Genomic DNA, 22,258 nt, shown 5'->3' with positions numbered 1-22,258 from the left:
ATGGTCTGGGGCTGTGTTTCATGGTTCGAGCCCCTTAGTTCTTAAAACATGATGCTGTGTGTGGATGATAAACAGATTGCTCTGCCAAAATAGGCTCTATTGTAAAAATTCATGAAAACAAAAATGTGCATTTTGGACTTAATAAACGGAAGGGTTTGGTCGAGAGTTTACATTTACGAGGGAGGAGACTTAATCACAATTGTTAACAGCATCCCCCCTCCGCAGAAGTAAAACAGGAAATGACAAACTTTCACCAGATGATATTACTTCTGGGTAAACGAGATTAACGAATGACTAGTTCCAGAAAAGATGCTGGGAAATGTGAGAAGTCCGGCAGCAAACAAGGGTATTAAAAAAATATGTTTTCTTCTAAATCGAGAATAAAGTATCACCAAGTAAAGGTTGGTTGAAAGTTGTTGTACCATATTTTTAATGGACCCTCTGCTCAACCTCAGGCACAGTCTTTGACTATGGCGCTGGAGGTTCGACTCCTCCTTGACTATATAGATCACAGAGATCTAGAATTCATGTGTATCATTCAAGTGTTCTTTAATTCTATGCTGTATAGGTAACTTCTGCTCATCCTCTCATTCCCTCCAGACTCCCTACAGCTCTCTCTCTCTCTGTCTCTGAAGAGGAGGTTCCCCCTGAGCAGCATCACTGTGAGCAGGAGTGTAGCCCCAGTCTGGAACAGGAGGACCCAGAGCCCACACAGATTAAAGAGGAAGAGGAGGAAGTCAGGACCAGTCAGGAGGAAGAGCAGCTTCAAGGGGTGGAGCCTGATATCATGGAGTTCATATTCACTCCTTCCTGTGTGAAAAGGGAATGTGATCTGAAGGACCCACTTCAGTGCTTGACTCTTCCCCAAACTCAGGCTGTGGAGAACAGAGAGAGTGACTCTAAACAAGTGGATCTCAAACCTTTTGCCACTGTGACCCACCTAAAGGGTTTCAAAATTCCAGATAATCAGAACAATGCCTACAGCCACAGCTCAGCCATAAGCAGCGACCATGTAGGACTTGACAGCAACCCACCATTGGATTTCAGCCCCCCATTAGATCCGAACCCCCCTTTGGGGGAACCCTACACCTGCCCCTTTTATGGCAAAACCTTTAAACATCTGTCCATGTACATGAGAATTCACAGAAGAGAGAAACCATTTAGCTGTGGTGACAGTGGGAATAGCTTCAATCCCAAGAAGCACCTAAATGAACATGGGCAGACTCATACAGGAGTGAAATAACATGGCTGCTCAGTCTGTGATAAAATATTGACTCAGAAGACTTATCTGCTGAGGAATATGAATAATATACACAAAAATAGAAAAACTGACCATAGAAATAACATCTTTGTTCAGAAGATGGGAATAAAAAGGCAGAATGTGGACAACACTCTTAGGAAAGGAAAGCAACTCCAGACCATTCATACTATGGGCCTCAGATAAATACGTATACTGTACCATGGACTTAATGTTGTAAAACAATGTATGTAAATAAAGTTTGATTTGATTTGAATGACGAGGTAATGATCAAACAGTACAGAGTATTGTAGGAAATTCACAGTTCTGATGTTCAAAGTCTGTTTAATTTTTCCCTTCATTAGAAACAACAATATCTGATCATTTGATTTAGGTCAGGTTGATGTCATTGATACATGAAATTAAAAACTACTCCAGAAAAGGCATCCTTGCATTTGTCCAAGAGTATTTCTCGTAAATTCTGACGTAATGCTGCTCATTCATCATGTTGATTTAATCTTGTATGGAGTAATGATAAACTGTTGACTCCTGGGGAAGAATTGATTCTCTCATATCATCCTGTACTATGATAACCACTATTTGTGTACATGTAGTCGTCGTTTTCCTTTACTACTGGTCTGTAGGCTGCCTTGCACAGTAAACTCCCATCCAGCTGGCGGCCCTGTTGTGTTTCTGGGTTCGTCACCAACTAGAACAAAGAATGTCCTAAGACTCCTTGACTGGAACACGGAAGTAGGATTGGTAACGAGTTTTTATTGTTCCTTGTGTGGAGTAAAGAAAGACTTACTTACTAAACTAAATAGTCTACCCAACTCTAATTGTATTGAAATGTCTAAACTACAGATGTTGTGTGTGTTTTTAAATGAGCGTTTAACGGCGGCTGCTTTGGAGATTTTCGGGGAAGTTGAGAAAACGGTAGTAGAGTACCAGGAGGAGAATGATCGGCTACGGAGACTTCTGCGGAGGACACCAGAGATACAACAATGTCGAATAGGTTAGTATGTAGATACTGATAGCTAGCTATAGTTCCACTTTAGTGATAAATTGTTAACTGATCACCACTTCATACATGTTGAAGAAGTTGTTTTTAAACTTACCGTGTATTAATAAAAACAATGTCATAAAAACAGGAAGTGATTTTAATTTATTATAAAAAATATTATAAACTTTAGAAGTAAATAGCTTCTCTTCAATTACTGAGAAGTCATTGAAAATGGATTCTAGTTTTTAATTATTGAATTGGCATTATAGTTAACCTAGTCTTGAATTGACTGGCTTAAAAATTCAAATTGACCACAACCCTGATGTTTAATTAAAGACTGATAGAGCCCCAGTGGAGGTGTAGTAATAGCAGGAACAACCTAGCGCTCAAACAGGGAAATGGTTCGTTTTTCCACCATTCATTTTTCCTATGGGGGATTTTAGAACTTTGGACTGCGTTTCATGTTTGCTTACCCCGGTGTGACGTTTTGATAACCATGTACATCTTTCTCAGACAAGGTGACTTTTAGCAATATTTTCTTCACTGGCGGTCGGTGCTGTTTTTTTATGAGCACGGCCTTATTTCTATTACAGCATATTGGATGACTGTCATTCATATTCCATTCACCCAGTTTAATGTAACATTAATGGGTTTATGTTACTGTCATTCATATTCCGTTCACCCAGTTTAATGTAACATTAATGGGTTTATGTTACTGTCATTCATATTCCATTCACCCAGTTTAATGTAACATTAATGGGTTTATGTTACTGTCATTCATATTCACCCAGCTCAATGTAACAGTGATAGGTTTAGGTTACTGTCATTCATATTCCATTCACCCAGCTCAATGTAACAGTGATAGGTTTAGGTTACTGTCATTCATATTCCATTCACCCAGCTCAATGTAACAGTGATAGGTTTAGGTTACTGTCATTCATATTCCATTCACCCAGCTCAATGTAACAGTGATAGGTTTAGGTTACTGTCATTCATATTCCATTCACCCAGCTCAATGTAACATTGATAGGTTTAGGTTACTACACAATACTCACATTTTCCCTATAGCCATCATGAGGTTGCTACAACGTAGCTTAGCCTATGAATGATAGTATACAACACAGATGCACAGGTTGAGAAACATTTGAGTAATCAAGGTGACAGACAGCGACACATTTAATACCGCCTTGCACACTCTTGCCTGCATCTAGCTGATCTAGGGTGTAATCATTAGTCCAACAGTTGCAAACAAGAGTTTCTATTGGACAAATTCAGGTATGTTTATCCCTGTTCCGCTAGCTTCCGTTTAATAAAGTTTTTCAACAGAATCTGTGGAATGAATACACCCCTGATTACACGCAAACGCAGTTCACTTTCGTAGCAGCAACATACAAACAGTATGATCACTTTGAACGTTGTAGCTATAATTCCTTCTTACGTTTACGCGCTCTCCTCCTCTCACCTTTTCCCTTCAGTGCACAACACATCAGCTGTCTGTGACCAGACAAAAAAATCTTTCCAAGCCAAACCTTCATATCATAACCACCACACACAGCCTTCACCGTTTTAACCATTATTAGCTAACATGGGGCGGCGGGTAGCTTAGTGGTTAGAGCGTTGGGCCAGTAACCAAAAGGTTGCTGGATCGAATCCCCGAGCTGACAAGGTAAAAATCTGTCGTTCTGCCCCTGAACAAGGCAGTTCACCCACTGTTCCCCAGTAGACTGTATTTTGTTAATAAGAATTTGTTCTGAACTGACTTGTCTAGTTAAATTATAACGTCATAGTCAACATAGCTACTAGAACTATCACGTTAGTAAACCCTCTACAATCATGCAGTACAGTGTAGTCAGCAAGCAGTTTAGCAGTTACACCGGTGGGCCCCGGTGGAAATAAATTAATAAAACCAAAAGCTTATCTTGACTTGGAAGAGTTCCAGGGTTGGATAGCCAGCTAGCTAATGTAACAGTGTTGCTTCTGTCCCTCTCCTCGCCCCAACCTGGGCTTTAACCAGGGACCCTCTGAACACATCAACAACTGCCTCCCACGAAGCATCGTTACCTATCCCTCCACAAAAGCCGCAGCCCTTGCAGAGCAAGGGAAACAACTACTTCAAGGTCTCAGAGCGAGTGACGTCAACCGATTGAAACGCTAGTAGCGCGCACCGCTAACTAGCTAGCCATTGGTTACACTAACATAGCATCCATCTCTTTTTGAGCTGGGTGTTTGAGTAGGCTTAATTAGCTAGCTGCATTCTCTAGCTAAGTGGAAGTGAAAAATAGACTAAATTTAGCCAGCTCTCTCTATCTTCTCCTTCATTTTTGAAGGTATTAAATCGTTCAAAAGTGTTCAACTATTGTCTTTCTCTCTTTGAGTCAACTACTCACCACATGTTATGCAGTGCTAGCTAGCTGTAGCTTATGCTTTCAGTACTAGTTTAATTCTCTGATCCTATGATTGTGTGGACAACATGTCAGTTCATGCTCAAGGAGCTGATAGGTTGGAGGATGTCGTCCCGAAGTTGTCATAATTACTGTGTAATTCTATAGAAGGGGGTGAGAAAAATGAACCTCCTAGGTTTTGTATTGAAGTCATTGTACGCAGAGGAGGACAGAAACTAGCTGTCCTCTGGCTACACCATGGTGCTACCATACAGAGTGCTGCTGAGGCTACTGTACAGTTATGGCCAAAAGTTTTGAGAATGACACAAATATTAATTTTCACAAAGTTTGCCGCTTCAGTGTCTTTAGATATTTTTGTCAGATGTTACTATGGAATACTAAAGTATAATTACAAGCATTTCATAAGTGTCAAAGGCTTTTATTGACAATTACATGAAGTTGATGCAAAGAGTCAATATTTGCAGTATTGACCCATCTTTTTCAAGACCTCTGCAATCCGCCCTGGCATGCTGTCAATTAACTTCTGGGCCACATCCTGACTGATGGCAGCCCATTCTTGCATAATCAATGCTTGGAGTTTGTCACAAAAGGCATTGTTCGTCACCAAACTGTTCCTGGATAGTTGGGAGAAGTTGCTCTCAGAGGATTTGTTGGTACCATTCTTTATTCATGGCTGTTTTCTTAGGCAAATTGTGAGTGAGCCCACTCCCTTGGCTGAGAAGCAACCCCACACATGAATGGTCTCAGGATGCTTTACTGTTGGCATGACACAGGACTGATGGTAGCGCTTACCTTGTCTTCTCCGGACAAGCTTTTTTCTGGGTTCGCCCCAAACAATCGGAAAGGGGATTCATCAGAGAAAATAACTTTACCCCAGTCCTCAGCAGTCCAATCCCTGTACCTTTTGCAGAATATCAGTCTGTCCCTGATGTTTTTCCTGGAGAGAAGTGGCTTCTTTGCTGCCCTTCTTGACACCAGGCCATCCTCCAAAAGTCTTCACCTCATTGTGCATGCAAATGCACTCACACCTGCCTGCTGCCATTCCTGAGCAAGTTCTGTACTGGTGGTGCCCCGATCCCGCAGCTAAATCAACTTTAGGAAATGGTTCTGGCACTTGCTGGACTTTCTTGGGCGCCCTGAAGCCTTCTTCACAACAACTGAACCGCTCTCCTTGAAGTTCTTGATGATCCGATAAATAGTTGATTTAGTGGCAGAAATCTTACTGGCAGCAATATCTTTGCCTGTGAAGCCCTTTTTGTGCAAAGCAATGATTACGGCACGTGTTTCCTTACAGGTAACCATGGTTGGCAGAGGAAGAACAATTATTCCAAGCACCACCCTCCTTTTGAAGCTTCCAGTCTGTTATTCGAACTCAATCAGCATGACAGAGTGATCTCCAGCCTTGTCCTCGTCAACACTCACACCTGTGTTAACGAGAGAATCACTGACCAGATGTCAACTGGTCCTTTTGTGGCAGGGCTGAAATGCAGTGGAAATGTTTTTGGGGGATTAAGTTCATTTGCATGGCAAAGAGGGACTTTGCAATTAATTGCAATTCATCTGATCACTCTTCATAAAATTCTGGAGTATATGCAAATTGCCATCATACAAACTGAGGCAGCAGACTTTGTGAAAATTAATATTTGTGTCATTCTCAAAACCTTTGGCCACGACTGTAGACCTTCATTGATAAAAAGTGTGTTTTAATCAATTATTTGGTAGAATAAACAAACATGAGTTGGCGCACACCCAGAAATGACCCAGAAATGATATATATATACTCCTCATATAAACTGAGTAAATCACCAACGTTTCAGCATCACTGTGCCTTCTTCATAAATTCAAAAGGAGAGGTTACAAGGACAAACTCTTGATGCTGCAATGATGAAAATAACAAAATATCAAATAAAAGATTGTGGAGTTTGTAGTTCTTTATGTTTGTAGTTCTTTATGTTTGTAGTTCTTTATGTTTGTAGTTCTTTATGTTTGTAGTTCTTTATGTTTGTAGTTCTTTATGTTTGTAGTTCTTTATGTTTGTAGTTCTTTGTGTTTGTAGTTCTTTGTGTTTGTAGTTCTATGTTTGTAGTTCTTTATGTTTGTAGTTCTTTATGATAGCCACATGAGGAGCTGATTATCATTTCATTTGTGGGGGATAAATATAGGCAATATATTAATAAAAGTCACCTTGTCCTAGAGAGATTTACACGGTTATCAAAATGTCACGCCAGGGTTAGCCTCCTTATTTTAAGTAATTGAAAAGGGTAAGCCTACACAAAACACAGCCCTTATTTTACGTTATTGTAAAATCTCCTATGGGGAAAAGTGAATGGTGGAAAAACGATTAGAACCATTCCCCTGTTTGACCGTTTTATGGTTATTGTGACTTATACTGTGGTTATTTGGTATTTTATTACGATTCCCATTAGCTGTTGCAAAAGCATCAGCTACTCTTCCTGGGGTCCACACAGAACATGAATCATAATACAGAATGACATAATAGTTACATACCAACACTAACCATGGTGGGGTGACTGAATTTAACAGTTACATACCAACACTAACCATGGTGGGGTGACTGAATTTAACAGTTATACACCAACACTAACCATGGTGGGGTGACTGAATTTAACAGTTACATACCAACACTAACCATGGTGGGGTGACTGAATTTAATAAAGTATTTGGTGTTTTATTAGGATCCCCATTAGCTGTTGCAAAAGCGGCAGCTACTCTTCCTGGGGTCCACATGAAACATGACATCATCCAGAACATTAATAGACAAGAACAGCTCAAGGATAGAACTACAGAAAACATTTTTAATGGCACACGTAGCCTACATATCAATACATACACACAAAATATTTAGGTCAAGTAGAGGAGAGACGTTGTGAGGTGTTGCTTTATCTGTTTTTTAAAACAGGTTTGCTTTTCATTTGAGCAATTTGAGATGGAACAGAGTTCCATGAGACAATGGCTCTTTATAATACTGTACGCTTTCTTGAATTTGTTCTGGATTTGGGGACTGTGGTAACCTCTACTCCTCCTCTCAGTCCCTCCAGAATCCCTGCAGCTCTCTGTCTCTGAAGAGGAGGTTCCCCCTGAGCAGCAGCACTGTGAGCAGGAGTGGAGCCCCAGTCTGGGACAGGAGGACCCAGAGACCACACAGATTAAAGAGGAACAGGAGGAAGTCAGGACCAGTCAGGAGGAAGAGCAGCTTCAAGGGGTGGAGCCTGATGTCATAGAGTTCATATTTAGTCCGTCCTGTGTGAAAAGTGAATGTGATCAGGAGGACCCATGTCAAGAAGCCGTACTAGCTGAACACCCAACTCTCAGTCCACTGAAAACATCTAAACTACAGTCGTTTCGAGAGTTTTTAAATGAGCGTTTAACGGCGTTTGCTGCTGTGGAGATTTCCAGGGAATTTGCGAAAGCGGTAGCAGAGTACCAGGAGGAGAATGATCGGCTACGGAGACTTCTGCGGATCACACCGGAGATTAAACTATGTAGAATAGGTTCGTATGTAGATCTACTGATAGTTAGCTATAGTTGTACTCAATGAAAATGTTTTTATTCACTTTTACTGTACACTATGTAGAATAGGTTAGTATGTAGACGTACTGACAGCTAGCTGTACATGGTTACAAACATGTCTGTGTCACAAAAACCAGGAAGTTATTTGAATGTATGAAAATAGGTTCTAGAATTTACTAATGACATCACAATAGCCTATAATGACAAAGAAAAAACATGTTTTTAGATATATTTTTTTTCATATTCTATTTACATAATTATTCAGACCCTTTACTGAGTACTTTGTTGAAGCACCTTTGGCAGCGATTACAGCCTCCAGTCTTCTTGGGTATGACGCTACAAGCTTGGCACACCTGTATTTGGGGAGTTTCTCCCATTCTTCTCTGTAGATCCTCTCAATCTCTGTCAGGTTGGATGGGGAGAGTCTCTGCACAGCTATTTTCAGGTCTCTCTTCGATCGGGTTGAAGCCCGGGCTCTGGTTGGGCCACTCAAGGACATTCAGAGACTTGTCCCGAAGCAACTCCTGCGTTGTCTTGGCTGTGTGCTTAGGGTCATAGTCCTGTTAAAACCTTTGCACCCTTTCTGAGGTCCTGAGCGCTCTGGAGCAGATTTTCATCAAGGATCTCTGTACTTCAAATCAAATGTTATTGGTCACATACACATATTTAGCAGATGTTATTGCGAGTGTAGTGAAATGCTTGTGTTCCTTGCTCCAACTGTGCAATAGTATCTAACAATTCACAACAAGACACAAATCTAAAAAGTAGAAGAATGGAATTAAGAAATATATCAATATTAGGATGAGCATTGTTGGAGTGGCATTGACTAAAATACAGTAGAATAGTGTAGACATTTGAGTAAAGCAGTATGTAAACATTATTAAAGTGACCAGTGATTCCATGTCTATGTATAAAGGGCAGCATTCTCTAAGGTGCAGGGTTGAGTAACTCCCGAGTGGCGCAGTGGTCCTAGACACTGCATCTCAGTGCATTTCAGTGCAAGAGGCGTCACTGCAGTACCTGGTTTTGAATCCAGGCTGCATCACATCCGGCCGTGATAGGGAGTCCTATAGGGCGTCGCCTGGGTAGGCTGTCATTGGCCCAGCGTCGCCTGGGTAGGCTGTCATTGGCCCAGCGTCGCCTGGGTAGGCTGTCATTGGCCCAGCGTCGCCTGGGTAGGCTGTCATTGGCCCAGCGTCGCCTGGGTAGGCTGTCATTGGCACAGCGTCTCCTGGGTAGGCTGTCATTGGCCCAGCGTCGCCTGGGTAGGCTGTCATTGGCCCAGCGTCGCCTGGGTAGGCTGTCATTGGCCCAGCGTCGCCTGGGTAGGCTGTCATTGGCCCAGCGTCGCCTGGGTAGGCTGTCAATGGACCAGCGTCGCCTGGGTAGGCTGTCATTGGCTCAGCGTCGCCTGGGTAGGCTGTCATTGGCAATAAGAATGTGTTCTTAACTGACTTTACTAGTTAATTATAAACTCAGCAAAAAAAAAGAAATGTCCTCTCACTGTCAACTGCGTTTATTTTCAGCAAACTTAACGTGTGTAAATATTTGTATGAAGATAAGATTCAACAACTGAGACATAAACTGAACAAGTTCCACAGAAATGGAATAATGTGTCCCTGAACAAAGATGGGATCAAAATCAAAAGTAACAGTCAGTATCTGGTGTGGCCACCAGCTGCATTAAGTACTGCAGTGCATCTCCTCCTCATGGACTGCACCAGATTTGCCAGTTCTTGCTGTGGGATGTTACCCCACTCTTCTACCAAGGCACCTGCAAGTTCCCGGACATTTCTGGGGGGAATGGCCCTAGCCCTCACCCTCCGATCCAACAGGTCCCAGACGTGCTCAATGGGATTGAGATCCGGGCTATTCGCTGGCCATGGCAGAACACTGACATTCCTGTCTTGCAGGAAATCACTCACAGAACAAGCAGTATGGCTGGTGACATTGTCATGCTGGAGGGTCATGTCAGGATGAGCCTGCAGGAAGGGTACCACATGAGGGAGGAGGATGTCTTCCCTGTAACGCACAGCATTGAGATTGCCTGCAATGACAACAAGCTCAGTCCGATGATGCTGTGACACACCGCCCCAGACCATGATGGACCCTACACCTCCAAATCGATCCCGCTCCAGAATACAGGCCTTGGTGTAAAGCTCATTCCTTCGACAGATAAACGCGAATCCGACCATCACCCCTGGTGAGACAAAACCGCGACTCGTCAGTGTTGAGCACTGATGGAGGAATTGTGCGTTCCTGATGTAACTCGGGCAGTTGTTGTTGCCATCCTGTACCTGTCCCGCAGGTGTGATTTTCGGATGTACCAATCCTGTGCAGGTGTTGTTACACGTGGTCTGTCACTGCGAGAACTATCACTTGTCCGTCCTGTCTCCCTGTAGCGCTGTCTTAGGCATCTCACAGTATGAACATTGCAATTTATTGCCCTGGCCACATCTGCAGTCCTCATGCCTCCTTGCAGCATGCCTATGGCACGTTCACGCAGATGAGCAGGGACCCAGGACATCTTTCTTTTGGTGTTTTTCAGAGTCAGTAGAAAGGCCTCTTTAGTGTCATAAATTTTCATAACTGTGACCTTAATTGCCTACCGTCTGTAAGCTGTTAGTGTCTTAACGACCGTTCCACAGGTGCATGTTCATTAATTGTTTATGGTTCATTGAACAAGCATGGGAAACAGTGTTTAAACCCTTTACATTGAAGATCTGTGAAGTTATTTGGATTTTTACGAATTATCTTTGAAAGTCAGGGACCTGACAAAGGGACGTTATTTATAAATATTTTTTAAATAATTCAGGTTGATGCTGGGAAGTGATGGCTGTTTAACAGTCTGATGGCCTTGAGATAGAAGCTGTTTTTTAGTCTCTCGGTCCCAGCTTTGATGCACCTGTACTGACCTCGCCTTCTGGATGATAGCGGGGTGAACTATCAGTGGCTCGAGAGGTTGGTGTCCTTGATGATCTTTATGGCCTTCCTGTGACATCGGGTGGTGTAGGTGTCCTGGAGGGCAGGTAGTTTGCCCCCGGTGATGCGTTGTGCAGACCTCACTACCCTCTAGAGATCCCTGCAGTTGCGGGCGGTGCCGTTACCGTACCAAGCGGTGATACAGCCCGACAGGATGCTATCGGTTGTGCATCTGTCAAAGTTTCTGAGGGTCTTAGGGGCCAAGCCCCCCGTTGCGCCTTCTTCACCACACTGTCTGTGTGGGTGGACCATTTCAGATTGTCAGTGATGTGTACGCCGAGGAACTTGAAGCTTTCCACCTTTTCCACTGTGGTCCCGTCGATGTGGATTGGGGCGTGCTCCCTCTGCTGTCTCCTGAAGTCCACGATCAGCTTCGTTTTGTTGACGTTAAGGGAGATGTTATTTAACATCTTTAACACTACCTTTTTTCCAGACCTAGGGTGTTGGAACTCTGAGGTTTTTACCAGGGACCTCACAATCCGATAAATCCTCATTCAGTCCTAACGGCTGCAGGGTATCAAGTAGGGCTGGGCGATATGGCCTAAAAGTAATATCTACATTCTTGCGATACAGGCATTTTCCATATCACGCTAAAACATTTTTTCCCCCCTATATATCGCCTAGCCCTATTGTCAAGGCTGTATCCAGGCTGTATAGCTGGGTAACCTCTGTATCCAGGCTGTATAGCTGGGTAACCTCTGTATCCAGGCTGTATAGCTAGGTAACCTCTGCTCCTCCTCTCCTTCCCTCCAGAATCCCTGCAGCTCTCTGTCTCTGAAGAGGAGGTTCCCCCTGAGCAGCAGCACTGTGAGCAGGAGTGGAGCCCCAGTCTGGGGCAGAAGGACCCAGAGACCACACAGATTAAAGATGAACAGGAGGAAGTCAGGACCAGTCAGGAGGAAGAGCAGCTTCAAGGTCTGGAGCCTGATATCATGAAGTTCATATTCACTCCTTCCTGTGTGAAAAGTGAATGTGATCAGGAGGACCAAACCAAGACTGTGGAGAACAGAGAGAGTGACTCTGAAACAGTGGATCTCAAACCTTTTGTCACTGTCACCCACATTAAGGGTCTCAACATTCCCTGTGACTCTACAGATAATCAAAACAATGCCTCCAGCCACAGCTCAGCCGTAAGCAGCTACACAGTAGGACTTGACATCAGCCCACCATTGGATCCCAGCCCACCATTGGATCAAAACCCACCAATGGGGGAACATTGTTCCAAACCCAGCACCATGTCTAGAACAACGTACCACTGCCGTGACTGTGGTGAAGCGTTTGCTCTGAAAGCTGACCTGCAGAGACATGTGACTCTCACCAAGAAGAGACTCAGCGAATGCAGCTTTTGCAAAAAAAGCTACAACTCTACCTGTCAACTGAAGGCCCATGTCCGACTCTGTCACAGTGGGAAACCCTGCACCTGCCCTGTTTGTGGAATGACCTTCAAACACAAAGGAGCTCTGTCCAATCACATGAGGATTCACACAGGAGAGAAATCATTTAGCTGTGGTGACTGTGGGAAAAGATTCAATCGGAAGATGAGCCTAACTGAACATAAACTGACTCACACAGGAGAGAAACCATTTAGCTGTGTTGATTGTGGGAAAAGCTTCAATCGGAAAGGTCACCTAACCATACACAAACTGACTCACACGGGAGAGAAACCATTTAGCTGTGGTGACTGTGGGAAAAGCTTCAATCGGAAGGGGCACCTAACCATGCACAATCTGACTCACACAGGAGAGAAACCATTTAGCTGTGGTGACTGTGGGAAAAGCTTCAATCGGAAGGGGCACCTAACCATGCATAAACTGACTCACACAGGAGAGAAACCATTTAGCTGTGGTGACTGTGGGAAGAGCTTCAATCGGAAGGAACATCTATCCATGCATAAACTGACTCACACAGGCGAAAAACCTTTTAGCTGTGGTGACTGTGGGAGGAGCTTCAATCAGAAAGGGGATCTAAGGAGGCACAAACTGATTCACACAGGAGAGAAACAACATGGCTGCTCCTTCTGTGGTAAAGGATTCACTCAGAAGACAAATCTTCTGAGGCATGTAGACAAAGTCCACAAAGGAAGAAAACAGGACAGAAACTGAAAGAAAGGGAAAGGGGGATACCTAGGTAGTGTTCCAACTGAATGCATTCCACTGAAATGTGTCTCCCGCATTTAACCCAACCCCTGTGAATCAGAGAGGTGCTGGGGGGCTGCCTTAATCGACATCCACGTTGTCTGCGCCCGGGGATCGGTGGGTTAACTGCCTTGTTCATGGGCAGAACGACAGATTTTTACCTTGTCAGCTCGTAGATTCGATCCAGCAAACCTTTCGGTTACTGGAAAGAACATTAGGACAAAGAGATTGTCTGGGGAAAAATAATGAATGGCAATAGGAAAAAGAAACATATCAAATACTTAGGATGCTTAATGAGTGACAACAAACAACAAATATAGAAAGATGCCTTTATATCATTACTCAACTATATGAAAGCAGATCTAATTCAATGGAATAATCTGCCTGTAAATCTTACAAGAGGTAGAAGAAACCTCTTCAAAATGGCATGGCTCCTAAAGGTTTTGTATTTATTTTCCGTAATACCAATTACCCATATTTGGAAAAGTATACTGGGTCATAAGTCTGTATATGATCACGATACAGCCACATGATTGGTCAGTGGGGGAGTGGGGTTAGAGCCACATGATTGGTCAGTGGGGGAGTGGGGTTAGAGCCACATGATTGGTCAGTGGGGGAGTGGGGTTAGAGCCACATGATTGGTCAGTGGGGGAGTGGGGTTAGAGCCACATGTGATTGGTCATAAGTCTGTATATGAGAAAATAGAATAAAATAGTTTCCATCTTCCTGTGTCTGAGGGTGGTTTATCTTCCTGAGTCTGAGGGTGGTTTATCTTCCTGAGTCTGAGGGTGGTTTATCTTCCTGAGTCTGAGGGTGGTTTTACCTTCCTGAGTCTGGGGGTGGTTTTACCTTCCTGCGTCTGGGGGTGGTTTTACCTTCCTGAGTCTGGGGGTGGTTTTACCTTCCTGAGTCTGGGGGTGGTTTTACCTTCCTGAGTCTGAGGGTGGTTTTAACTTCCTGAGTCTGGGGGTGGTTTTACCTTCCTGAGTTGGGGGTGGTTTTACCTTCCTGAGTCTGGGGGTGGTTTTACCTTCCTGAGTCTGGAGGTGGTTTTACCTTCCTGAGTCTGGGGGTGGTTTTACCTTCCTGAGTCTGGGGGTGGTTTTACCTTCCTGAGTCTGGAGGTGGTTTTACCTTCCTGAGTCTGGGGGTGGTTTTACCTTCCTGAGTCTGGGGGTGGTTTTACCTTCCTGAGTCTGAGGGTGGTTTTACCTTCCTGAGTCTGGGGGTGGTTTTACCTTCCTGAAGGTGGTTTTACCTTCCTGAGTCTGGAGGTGGTTTTACCTTCCTGAAGGTGGTTTTACCTTCCTGAGTCTGGAGGTGGTTTTACCTTCCTGAGTCTGGGGGTGGTTTTACCTTCCTGAGTCTGGAGGTGGTTTTACCTTCCTGAGTCTGGGGGTGGTTTTACCTTCCTGAGTCTGGGGGTGGTTTATCTTCCTGAGTCTGGGGGTGGTTTATCTTCCTGAGTCTGGAGGTGGTTTTACCTTCCTGAGTCTGGGGGTGGTTTTACCTTCCTGAGTCTGAGGGTGGTTTTATCTTCCTGAGTCTGGTTTTACCTTCCTGAGTCTGAGGGTGGTTTTACCTTCCTGAGTCTGAGGGTGGTTTTACCTTCCTGAGTCTGAGGGTGGTTTTACCTTCCTGAGTCTGAAGGTGGTTTTACCTTCCTGAGTCTGAAGGTGGTTTTACCTTCCTGAGTCTGAAGGTGGTTTTACCTTCCTGAGTCTGAAGGTGGTTTTACCTTCCTGAGTCTGGGGGTGGTTTTACCTTCCTGAGTCTGGGGGTGGTTTTACCTTCCTGAGTCTGAGGGTGGTTTTATCTTCCTGAGTCTGGTTTTACCTTCCTGAGTCTGAGGGTGGTTTTACCTTCCTGAGTCTGAGGGTGGTTTTACCTTCCTGAGTCTGAAGGTGGTTTTACCTTCCTGAGTCTGGAGGTGGTTTTACCTTCCTGAGTCTGGAGGTGGTTTTACCTTCCTGAAGGTGGTTTTACCTTCCTGAGTCTGGAGGTGGTTTTACCTTCCTGAAGGTGGTTTTACCTTCCTGAAGGTGGTTTTACCTTCCTGAGTCTGAAGGTGGTTTTACCTTCCTGAGTCTGGGGGTGGTTTTACCTTCCTGAGTCTGGGGGTGGTTTTACCTTCCTGAGTCTGGGGGTGGTTTTACCTTCCTGAGTCTGAGGGTGGTTTTATCTTCCTGAGTCTGGTTTTACCTTCCTGAGTCTGAGGGTGGTTTTACCTTCCTGAGTCTGAGGGTGGTTTTACCTTCCTGAGTCTGAGGGTGGTTTTACCTTCCTGAGTCTGAAGGTGGTTTTACCTTCCTGAGTCTGGAGGTGGTTTTACCTTCCTGAGTCTGGAGGTGGTTTTACCTTCCTGAGTCTGGGGGTGGTTTTACCTTCCTGAGTCTGGAGGTGGTTTTACCTTCCTGAGTCTGGAGGTGGTTTTACCTTCCTGAGTCTGGGGGTGGTTTTACCTTCCTGAGTCTGGGGGTGGTTTTACCTTCCTGAGTCTGGGGGTGGTTTTACCTTCCTGAGTCTGGGGGTGGTTTTACCTTCCTGAGTCTGGGGGTGGTTTTACCTTCCTGAGTCTGAGGGTGGTTTTATCTTCCTGAGTCTGGGGGTGGTTTTACCTTCCTGAGTCTGGGGGTGGTTTTACCTTCCTGAGTCTGGGGGTGGTTTTACCTTCCTGATGGTGGTTTTACCTTCCTGAGTCTGAGGGTGGTTTTATCTTCCTGAGTCTGGGGGTGGTTTTACCTTCCTGAGTTTGGAGGTGGTTTTACCTTCCTGAGTCTGGAGGTGGTTTTACCTTCCTGAGTCTGAGGGTGGTTTTATCTTCCTGAGTCTGAGGGTGGTTTTACCTTCCTGAGTCTGGGGGTGGTTTTACCTTCCTGAAGGTGGTTTTACCTTCCTGAGTCTGGGGGTGGTTTTACCTTCCTGAGTCTGGGGGTGGTTTTACCTTCCTGAGTCTGGGGGTGGTTTTACCTTCCTGAGTCTGGGGGTGGTTTTACCTTCCTGAGTCTGGGGGTGGTTTTACCTTCCTGAGTCTGAGGGTGGTTTTACCTTCCTGAGTCTGAGGGTGGTTTTACCTTCCTGAGGGTGGTTTTACCTTCCTGAGTCTGAGGGTGGTTTTATCTTCCTGAGTCTGAGGGTGGTTTTACCTTCCTGAGTCTGAGGGTGGTTTTACCTTCCTGAGTCTGAGGGTGGTTTTATCTTCCTGCGTCTGAGGGTGGTTTTACCTTCCTGCGTCTGAGGGTGGTTTTACCTTCCTGAGTCTGGTGGTGGTTTTACCTTCCTGAGTCTGGAGGTGGTTTTACCTTCCTGAGTCTGGGGGTGGTTTTACCTTCCTGAGTCTGGGGGTGGTTTTACCTTCCTGAGTCTGGGGGTGGTTTTACCTTCCTGAGTCTGGGGGTGGTTTTACCTTCCTGAGTCTGGAGGTGGTTTTACCTTCCTGAGTCTGGGGGTGGTTTTACCTTCCTGAGTCTGGGGGTGGTTTTACCTTCCTGAGTCTGGGGGTAGTTTTACCTTCCTGAGTCTGGGGGTGGTTTTACCTTCCTGAGTCTGGGGGTGGTTTTACCTTCCTGAGTCTGGGGGTGGTTTTACCTTCCTGAGTCTGGAGGTGGTTTTACCTTCCTGAGTCTGGGGGTGGTTTTACCTTCCTGAGTCTGGGGGTGGTTTTACCTTCCTGAGTCTGGAGGTGGTTTTACCTTCCTGAGTCTGGAGGTGGTTTTACCTTCCTGAGTCTGGAGGTGGTTTTACCTTCCTGAGTCTGGAGGTGGTTTTACCTTCCTGAGTCTGGAGGTGGTTTTACCTTCCTGAGTCTGGAGGTGGTTTTACCTTCCTGAGTCTGGGGGTGGTTTTACCTTCCTGAGTCTGGGGGTGGTTTTACCTTCCTGAGTCTGGGGGTGGTTTTACCTTCCTGAGTCTGGGGGTGGTTTTACCTTCCTGAGGGTGGTTTTACCTTCCTGAGGGTGGTTTTATCTTCCTGAGTCTGGGGGTGGTTTTATCTTCCTGAGTCTGGGGGTGGTTTTACCTTCCTGAGTCTGGGGGTGGTTTTACCTTCCTGAGTCTGGAGGTGGTTTTACCTTCCTGAGTCTGGGGGTGGTTTTACCTTCCTGAGTCTGGGGGTGGTTTTACCTTCCTGAGTCTGGGGGTGGTTTTACCTTCCTGAGTCTGGGGGTGGTTTTACCTTCCTGAGTCTGGGGGTGGTTTTACCTTCCTGAGTCTGGGGGTGGTTTTACCTTCCTGAGTCTGGGGGTGGTTTTACCTTCCTGAGTCTGGGGGTGGTTTTACCTTCCTGAGTCTGGAGGTGGTTTTACCTTCCTGAGTCTGGAGGTGGTTTTACCTTCCTGAGTCTGGAGGTGGTTTTACCTTCCTGAGTCTGGGGGTGGTTTTACCTTCCTGAGTCTGGGGGTGGTTTTACCTTCCTGAGTCTGGGGGTGGTTTTACCTTCCTGAGTCTGAGGGTGGTTTTATCTTCCTGAGTCTGGTTTTACCTTCCTGAGTCTGAGGGTGGTTTTACCTTCCTGAGTCTGAGGGTGGTTTTACCTTCCTGAGTCTGAGGGTGGTTTTACCTTCCTGAGTCTGAAGGTGGTTTTACCTTCCTGAGTCTGGAGGTGGTTTTACCTTCCTGAGTCTGGAGGTGGTTTTACCTTCCTGAGTCTGGGGGTGGTTTTACCTTCCTGAGTCTGGAGGTGGTTTTACCTTCCTGAGTCTGGAGGTGGTTTTACCTTCCTGAGTCTGGAGGTGGTTTTACCTTCCTGAGTCTGGGGGTGGTTTTACCTTCCTGAGTCTGGGGGTGGTTTTACCTTCCTGAGTCTGGGGGTGGTTTTACCTTCCTGAGTCTGGGGGTGGTTTTACCTTCCTGAGTCTGGGGGTGGTTTTACCTTCCTGAGTCTGAGGGTGGTTTTATCTTCCTGAGTCTGGGGGTGGTTTTACCTTCCTGAGTCTGGGGGTGGTTTTACCTTCCTGAGTCTGGGGGTGGTTTTACCTTCCTGATGGTGGTTTTACCTTCCTGAGTCTGAGGGTGGTTTTATCTTCCTGAGTCTGGGGGTGGTTTTACCTTCCTGAGTTTGGAGGTGGTTTTACCTTCCTGAGTCTGGAGGTGGTTTTACCTTCCTGAGTCTGAGGGTGGTTTTATCTTCCTGAGTCTGAGGGTGGTTTTACCTTCCTGAGTCTGGGGGTGGTTTTACCTTCCTGAAGGTGGTTTTACCTTCCTGAGTCTGGGGGTGGTTTTACCTTCCTGAGTCTGGGGGTGGTTTTACCTTCCTGAGTCTGGGGGTGGTTTTACCTTCCTGAGTCTGGGGGTGGTTTTACCTTCCTGAGTCTGGGGGTGGTTTTACCTTCCTGAGTCTGAGGGTGGTTTTACCTTCCTGAGTCTGAGGGTGGTTTTACCTTCCTGAGGGTGGTTTTACCTTCCTGAGTCTGAGGGTGGTTTTATCTTCCTGAGTCTGAGGGTGGTTTTACCTTCCTGAGTCTGAGGGTGGTTTTATCTTCCTGCGTCTGAGGGTGGTTTTACCTTCCTGCGTCTGAGGGTGGTTTTACCTTCCTGAGTCTGGTGGTGGTTTTACCTTCCTGAGTCTGGAGGTGGTTTTACCTTCCTGAGTCTGGGGGTGGTTTTACCTTCCTGAGTCTGGGGGTGGTTTTACCTTCCTGAGTCTGGGGGTGGTTTTACCTTCCTGAGTCTGGGGGTGGTTTTACCTTCCTGAGTCTGGAGGTGGTTTTACCTTCCTGAGTCTGGGGGTGGTTTTACCTTCCTGAGTCTGGGGGTGGTTTTACCTTCCTGAGTCTGGGGGTAGTTTTACCTTCCTGAGTCTGGGGGTGGTTTTACCTTCCTGAGTCTGGGGGTGGTTTTACCTTCCTGAGTCTGGGGGTGGTTTTACCTTCCTGAGTCTGGAGGTGGTTTTACCTTCCTGAGTCTGGGGGTGGTTTTACCTTCCTGAGTCTGGGGGTGGTTTTACCTTCCTGAGTCTGGAGGTGGTTTTACCTTCCTGAGTCTGGAGGTGGTTTTACCTTCCTGAGTCTGGAGGTGGTTTTACCTTCCTGAGTCTGGAGGTGGTTTTACCTTCCTGAGTCTGGAGGTGGTTTTACCTTCCTGAGTCTGGAGGTGGTTTTACCTTCCTGAGTCTGGGGGTGGTTTTACCTTCCTGAGTCTGGGGGTGGTTTTACCTTCCTGAGTCTGGGGGTGGTTTTACCTTCCTGAGTCTGGGGGTGGTTTTACCTTCCTGAGGGTGGTTTTACCTTCCTGAGGGTGGTTTTATCTTCCTGAGTCTGGGGGTGGTTTTATCTTCCTGAGTCTGGGGGTGGTTTTACCTTCCTGAGTCTGGGGGTGGTTTTACCTTCCTGAGTCTGGAGGTGGTTTTACCTTCCTGAGTCTGGGGGTGGTTTTACCTTCCTGAGTCTGGGGGTGGTTTTACCTTCCTGAGTCTGGGGGTGGTTTTACCTTCCTGAGTCTGGGGGTGGTTTTACCTTCCTGAGTCTGGGGGTGGTTTTACCTTCCTGAGTCTGGGGGTGGTTTTACCTTCCTGAGTCTGGGGGTGGTTTTACCTTCCTGAGTCTGGGGGTGGTTTTACCTTCCTGAGTCTGGAGGTGGTTTTACCTTCCTGAGTCTGGAGGTGGTTTTACCTTCCTGAGTCTGGAGGTGGTTTTACCTTCCTGAGTCTGGGGGTGGTTTTACCTTCCTGAGTCTGGGGGTGGTTTTACCTTCCTGAGTCTGGGGGTGGTTTTACCTTCCTGAGGGTGGTTTTATCTTCCTGAGTCTGGGGGTGGTTTTACCTTCCTGAGGGTGGTTTTATCTTCCTGAGTCTGGGGGTGGTTTTACCTTCCTGAGTCTGGGGGTGGTTTTACCTTCCTGAGTCTGGGGGTGGTTTTACCTTCCTGAGGGTGGTTTTATCTTCCTGAGTCTGGGGGTGGTTTTACCTTCCTGAGGGTGGTTTTATCTTCCTGAGTCTGGGGGTGGTTTTACCTTCCTGAGTCTGGGGGTGGTTTTACCTTCCTGAGTCTGGGGGTGGTTTTACCTTCCTGAGTCTGAGGGTGGTTTTACCTTCCTGAGTCTGGGGGTGGTTTTACCTTCCTGAGGGTGGTTTTACCTTCCTGAGTCTGGGGGTGGTTTTACCTTCCTGAGTCTGGGGGTGGTTTTACCTTCCTTAGTCTGAGGGTGGTTTTACCTTCCTGAGTCTGGGGGTGGTTTTACCTTCCTGAGTCTGGGGGTGGTTTTACCTTCCTGAGTCTGAGGGTGGTTTTACCTTCCTGAGTCTGGGGGTGGTTTTACCTTCCTGAGGGTGGTTTTACCTTCCTGAGTCTGGGGGTGGTTTTACCTTCCTGAGTCTGGGGGTGGTTTTACCTTCCTTAGTCTGAGGGTGGTTTTATCTTCCTGAGTCTGAGGGTGGTTTTATCTTCCTGAGTCTGGTTTTATCTTCCTGAGTCTGAGGGTGGTTTTACCTTCCTGAGTCTGAGGGTGGTTTTACAACGGCAGAATCATGCCTCAGGTGTAAAACGAACAATGACTCAATAATCCAGGACTTCTGGGAACGCTATAAAGAGTTGGAAAGTTGGATATCAGAGGTTGGATATCAGAGGTATTGGAAAAGTTGGATATCAAAGTTGGATATCAGAGGTATTACAATGTAAATGTACTTTTTAATCTGTCTGCATATTTCAAGACATGACATATAATGGGCTGGAAGAGAGACCTAATGGGCTGGAAGATTCTCTGCTCATCATGAAAAAAATATATAGAGAATTGATCTGACACAATGGAGAAATCAAATGATTTATTATCGAAATGTTGAAATATCAACCGAGGAAAAACGTATTGGTACAATTTTCAGGCTGTGGAAAACAATAATGCAGGTATTAGAGATGGAGGTGTGGTCAGGTATTAGAGATGGAGGTGTGGTCAGGTAGTAGAGATGGAGGTGTGGTCAGGTATTAGAGATGGAGGTGTGGTCAGGTATTAGAGATGGAGGTGTGGTCAGGTATTAGAGATGGAGGTGTGGTCAGGTATTAGAGATGGAGGTGTGGTCAGGTATTAGAGATGGAGGTGTGGTCAGGTATTAGGGATGGCGGTGTGGTCAGGTATTAGAGATGGAGGTGTGGTCAGGTATTAGAGATGGAGGTGTGGTCAGGTATTAGAGATGGAGGTGTGGTCAGGTATTAGGGATGGAGGTGTGGTCAGGTATTAGGGATGGAGGTGTGGTCAGGTATTAGAGATGGAGGTGTGGTCAGGTATTAGAGATGGAGGTGTGGTCAGGTATTAGAGATGGAGGTGTGGTCAGGTATTAGAGATGGAGGTGTGGTCAGGTATTAGAGATGGAGGTGTGGTCAGGTATTAGAGATGGAGGTGTGGTCAGGTATTAGGGGTGGGGTCGGGTCAGAGGAGATGTAGTCATTGTTTGTATCTGGAGGAAAACTTTTTAAAACATTTTTTAAAGTTGGTCAGGTAAGTAATAAAAAGGCAGGATTTGGACCAATCTCTCAGGAAGCAACAGTGAGTTATGGCCCTCATCAAATATGCAGACTGGTTGCTTGCCTGGAGGTCAAGTCCTGTACACACAAAGCATCACAAGGAAAACTGCTAACATCCTTCCAAATGCTGCCATCAGGTCGGTGACAACAGGTGGAGCTCACAATGAAGAATGGCCTAAAAACTATTTGATCCCCTCCGCAGTGACAAACCTTATTAAGACTGATGAACGGACATGTCAATGTTTAATGTGTTTCATTCTGACAGGTAAATGTTTAATGTGTTTCATTCTGACAGGTAAATGTTTAATGTGTTTCATTCTGACATGTAAATGTTTAATGTGTTTCATTCTGATATTTAATTTGTTTCATTCTGACATGTAAATGTTTAATGTGTTTCATTCTGACATGTAAATGTTTAATGTGTTTCATTCTGACATGTAAATGTTTAATGTGTTTCATTCTGATATTTAATTTGTTTCATTCTGACATGTAAATGTTTAATGTGTTTCATTCTGATAT

At 45.5% G+C, this 22,258-nt stretch overlaps 2 protein-coding genes across 2 annotated transcripts in view; one reads left to right on the top strand and one right to left on the bottom strand.

Moving 5' to 3' along the window:
- The window catches only part of LOC129835749 (oocyte zinc finger protein XlCOF6-like), a 64,409-nt gene that overhangs the window by 25,681 nt on the left and 16,470 nt on the right, over positions 1-22,258 (bottom strand). The gene's annotated exons all lie outside the window — the stretch shown is intronic.
- On the top strand, positions 1,953-16,965 carry LOC129835757 (zinc finger protein 79-like). The gene is made up of 3 exons (XM_055901522.1): positions 1,953-2,252; positions 7,693-8,154; positions 11,908-16,965. The coding sequence occupies exons 1-3, from the start codon at positions 2,087-2,089 to the stop codon at positions 13,254-13,256; spliced, it is 1,977 nt and encodes a 658-aa protein (XP_055757497.1). The 5' UTR covers positions 1,953-2,086; the 3' UTR covers positions 13,257-16,965.

This window comes from Salvelinus fontinalis, chromosome 36 (genome assembly GCF_029448725.1).
Source record: "Salvelinus fontinalis isolate EN_2023a chromosome 36, ASM2944872v1, whole genome shotgun sequence".
Classification (NCBI taxonomy): Eukaryota; Metazoa; Chordata; class Actinopteri; order Salmoniformes; family Salmonidae; genus Salvelinus; species Salvelinus fontinalis.
The sequence above is the reverse complement of the archived record's forward strand: the minus strand, read 5'-3'. Positions and strand labels throughout refer to the sequence as shown.

Coding starts and splice junctions, on each gene's coding strand:
- LOC129835757 (XM_055901522.1), top strand. CDS start 2,087: ATGTCTAAACTACAGATGTTGTGTGTGTTTTTAAATGAGCGTTTAACG. Junction 2,253..7,692: donor GATACAACAATGTCGAATAG/GTTAGTATGTAG, acceptor TCCTCCTCTCAG/TCCCTCCAGAATCCCTGCAG. Junction 8,155..11,907: donor GATTAAACTATGTAGAATAG/GTTCGTATGTAG, acceptor CCTTCCCTCCAG/AATCCCTGCAGCTCTCTGTC.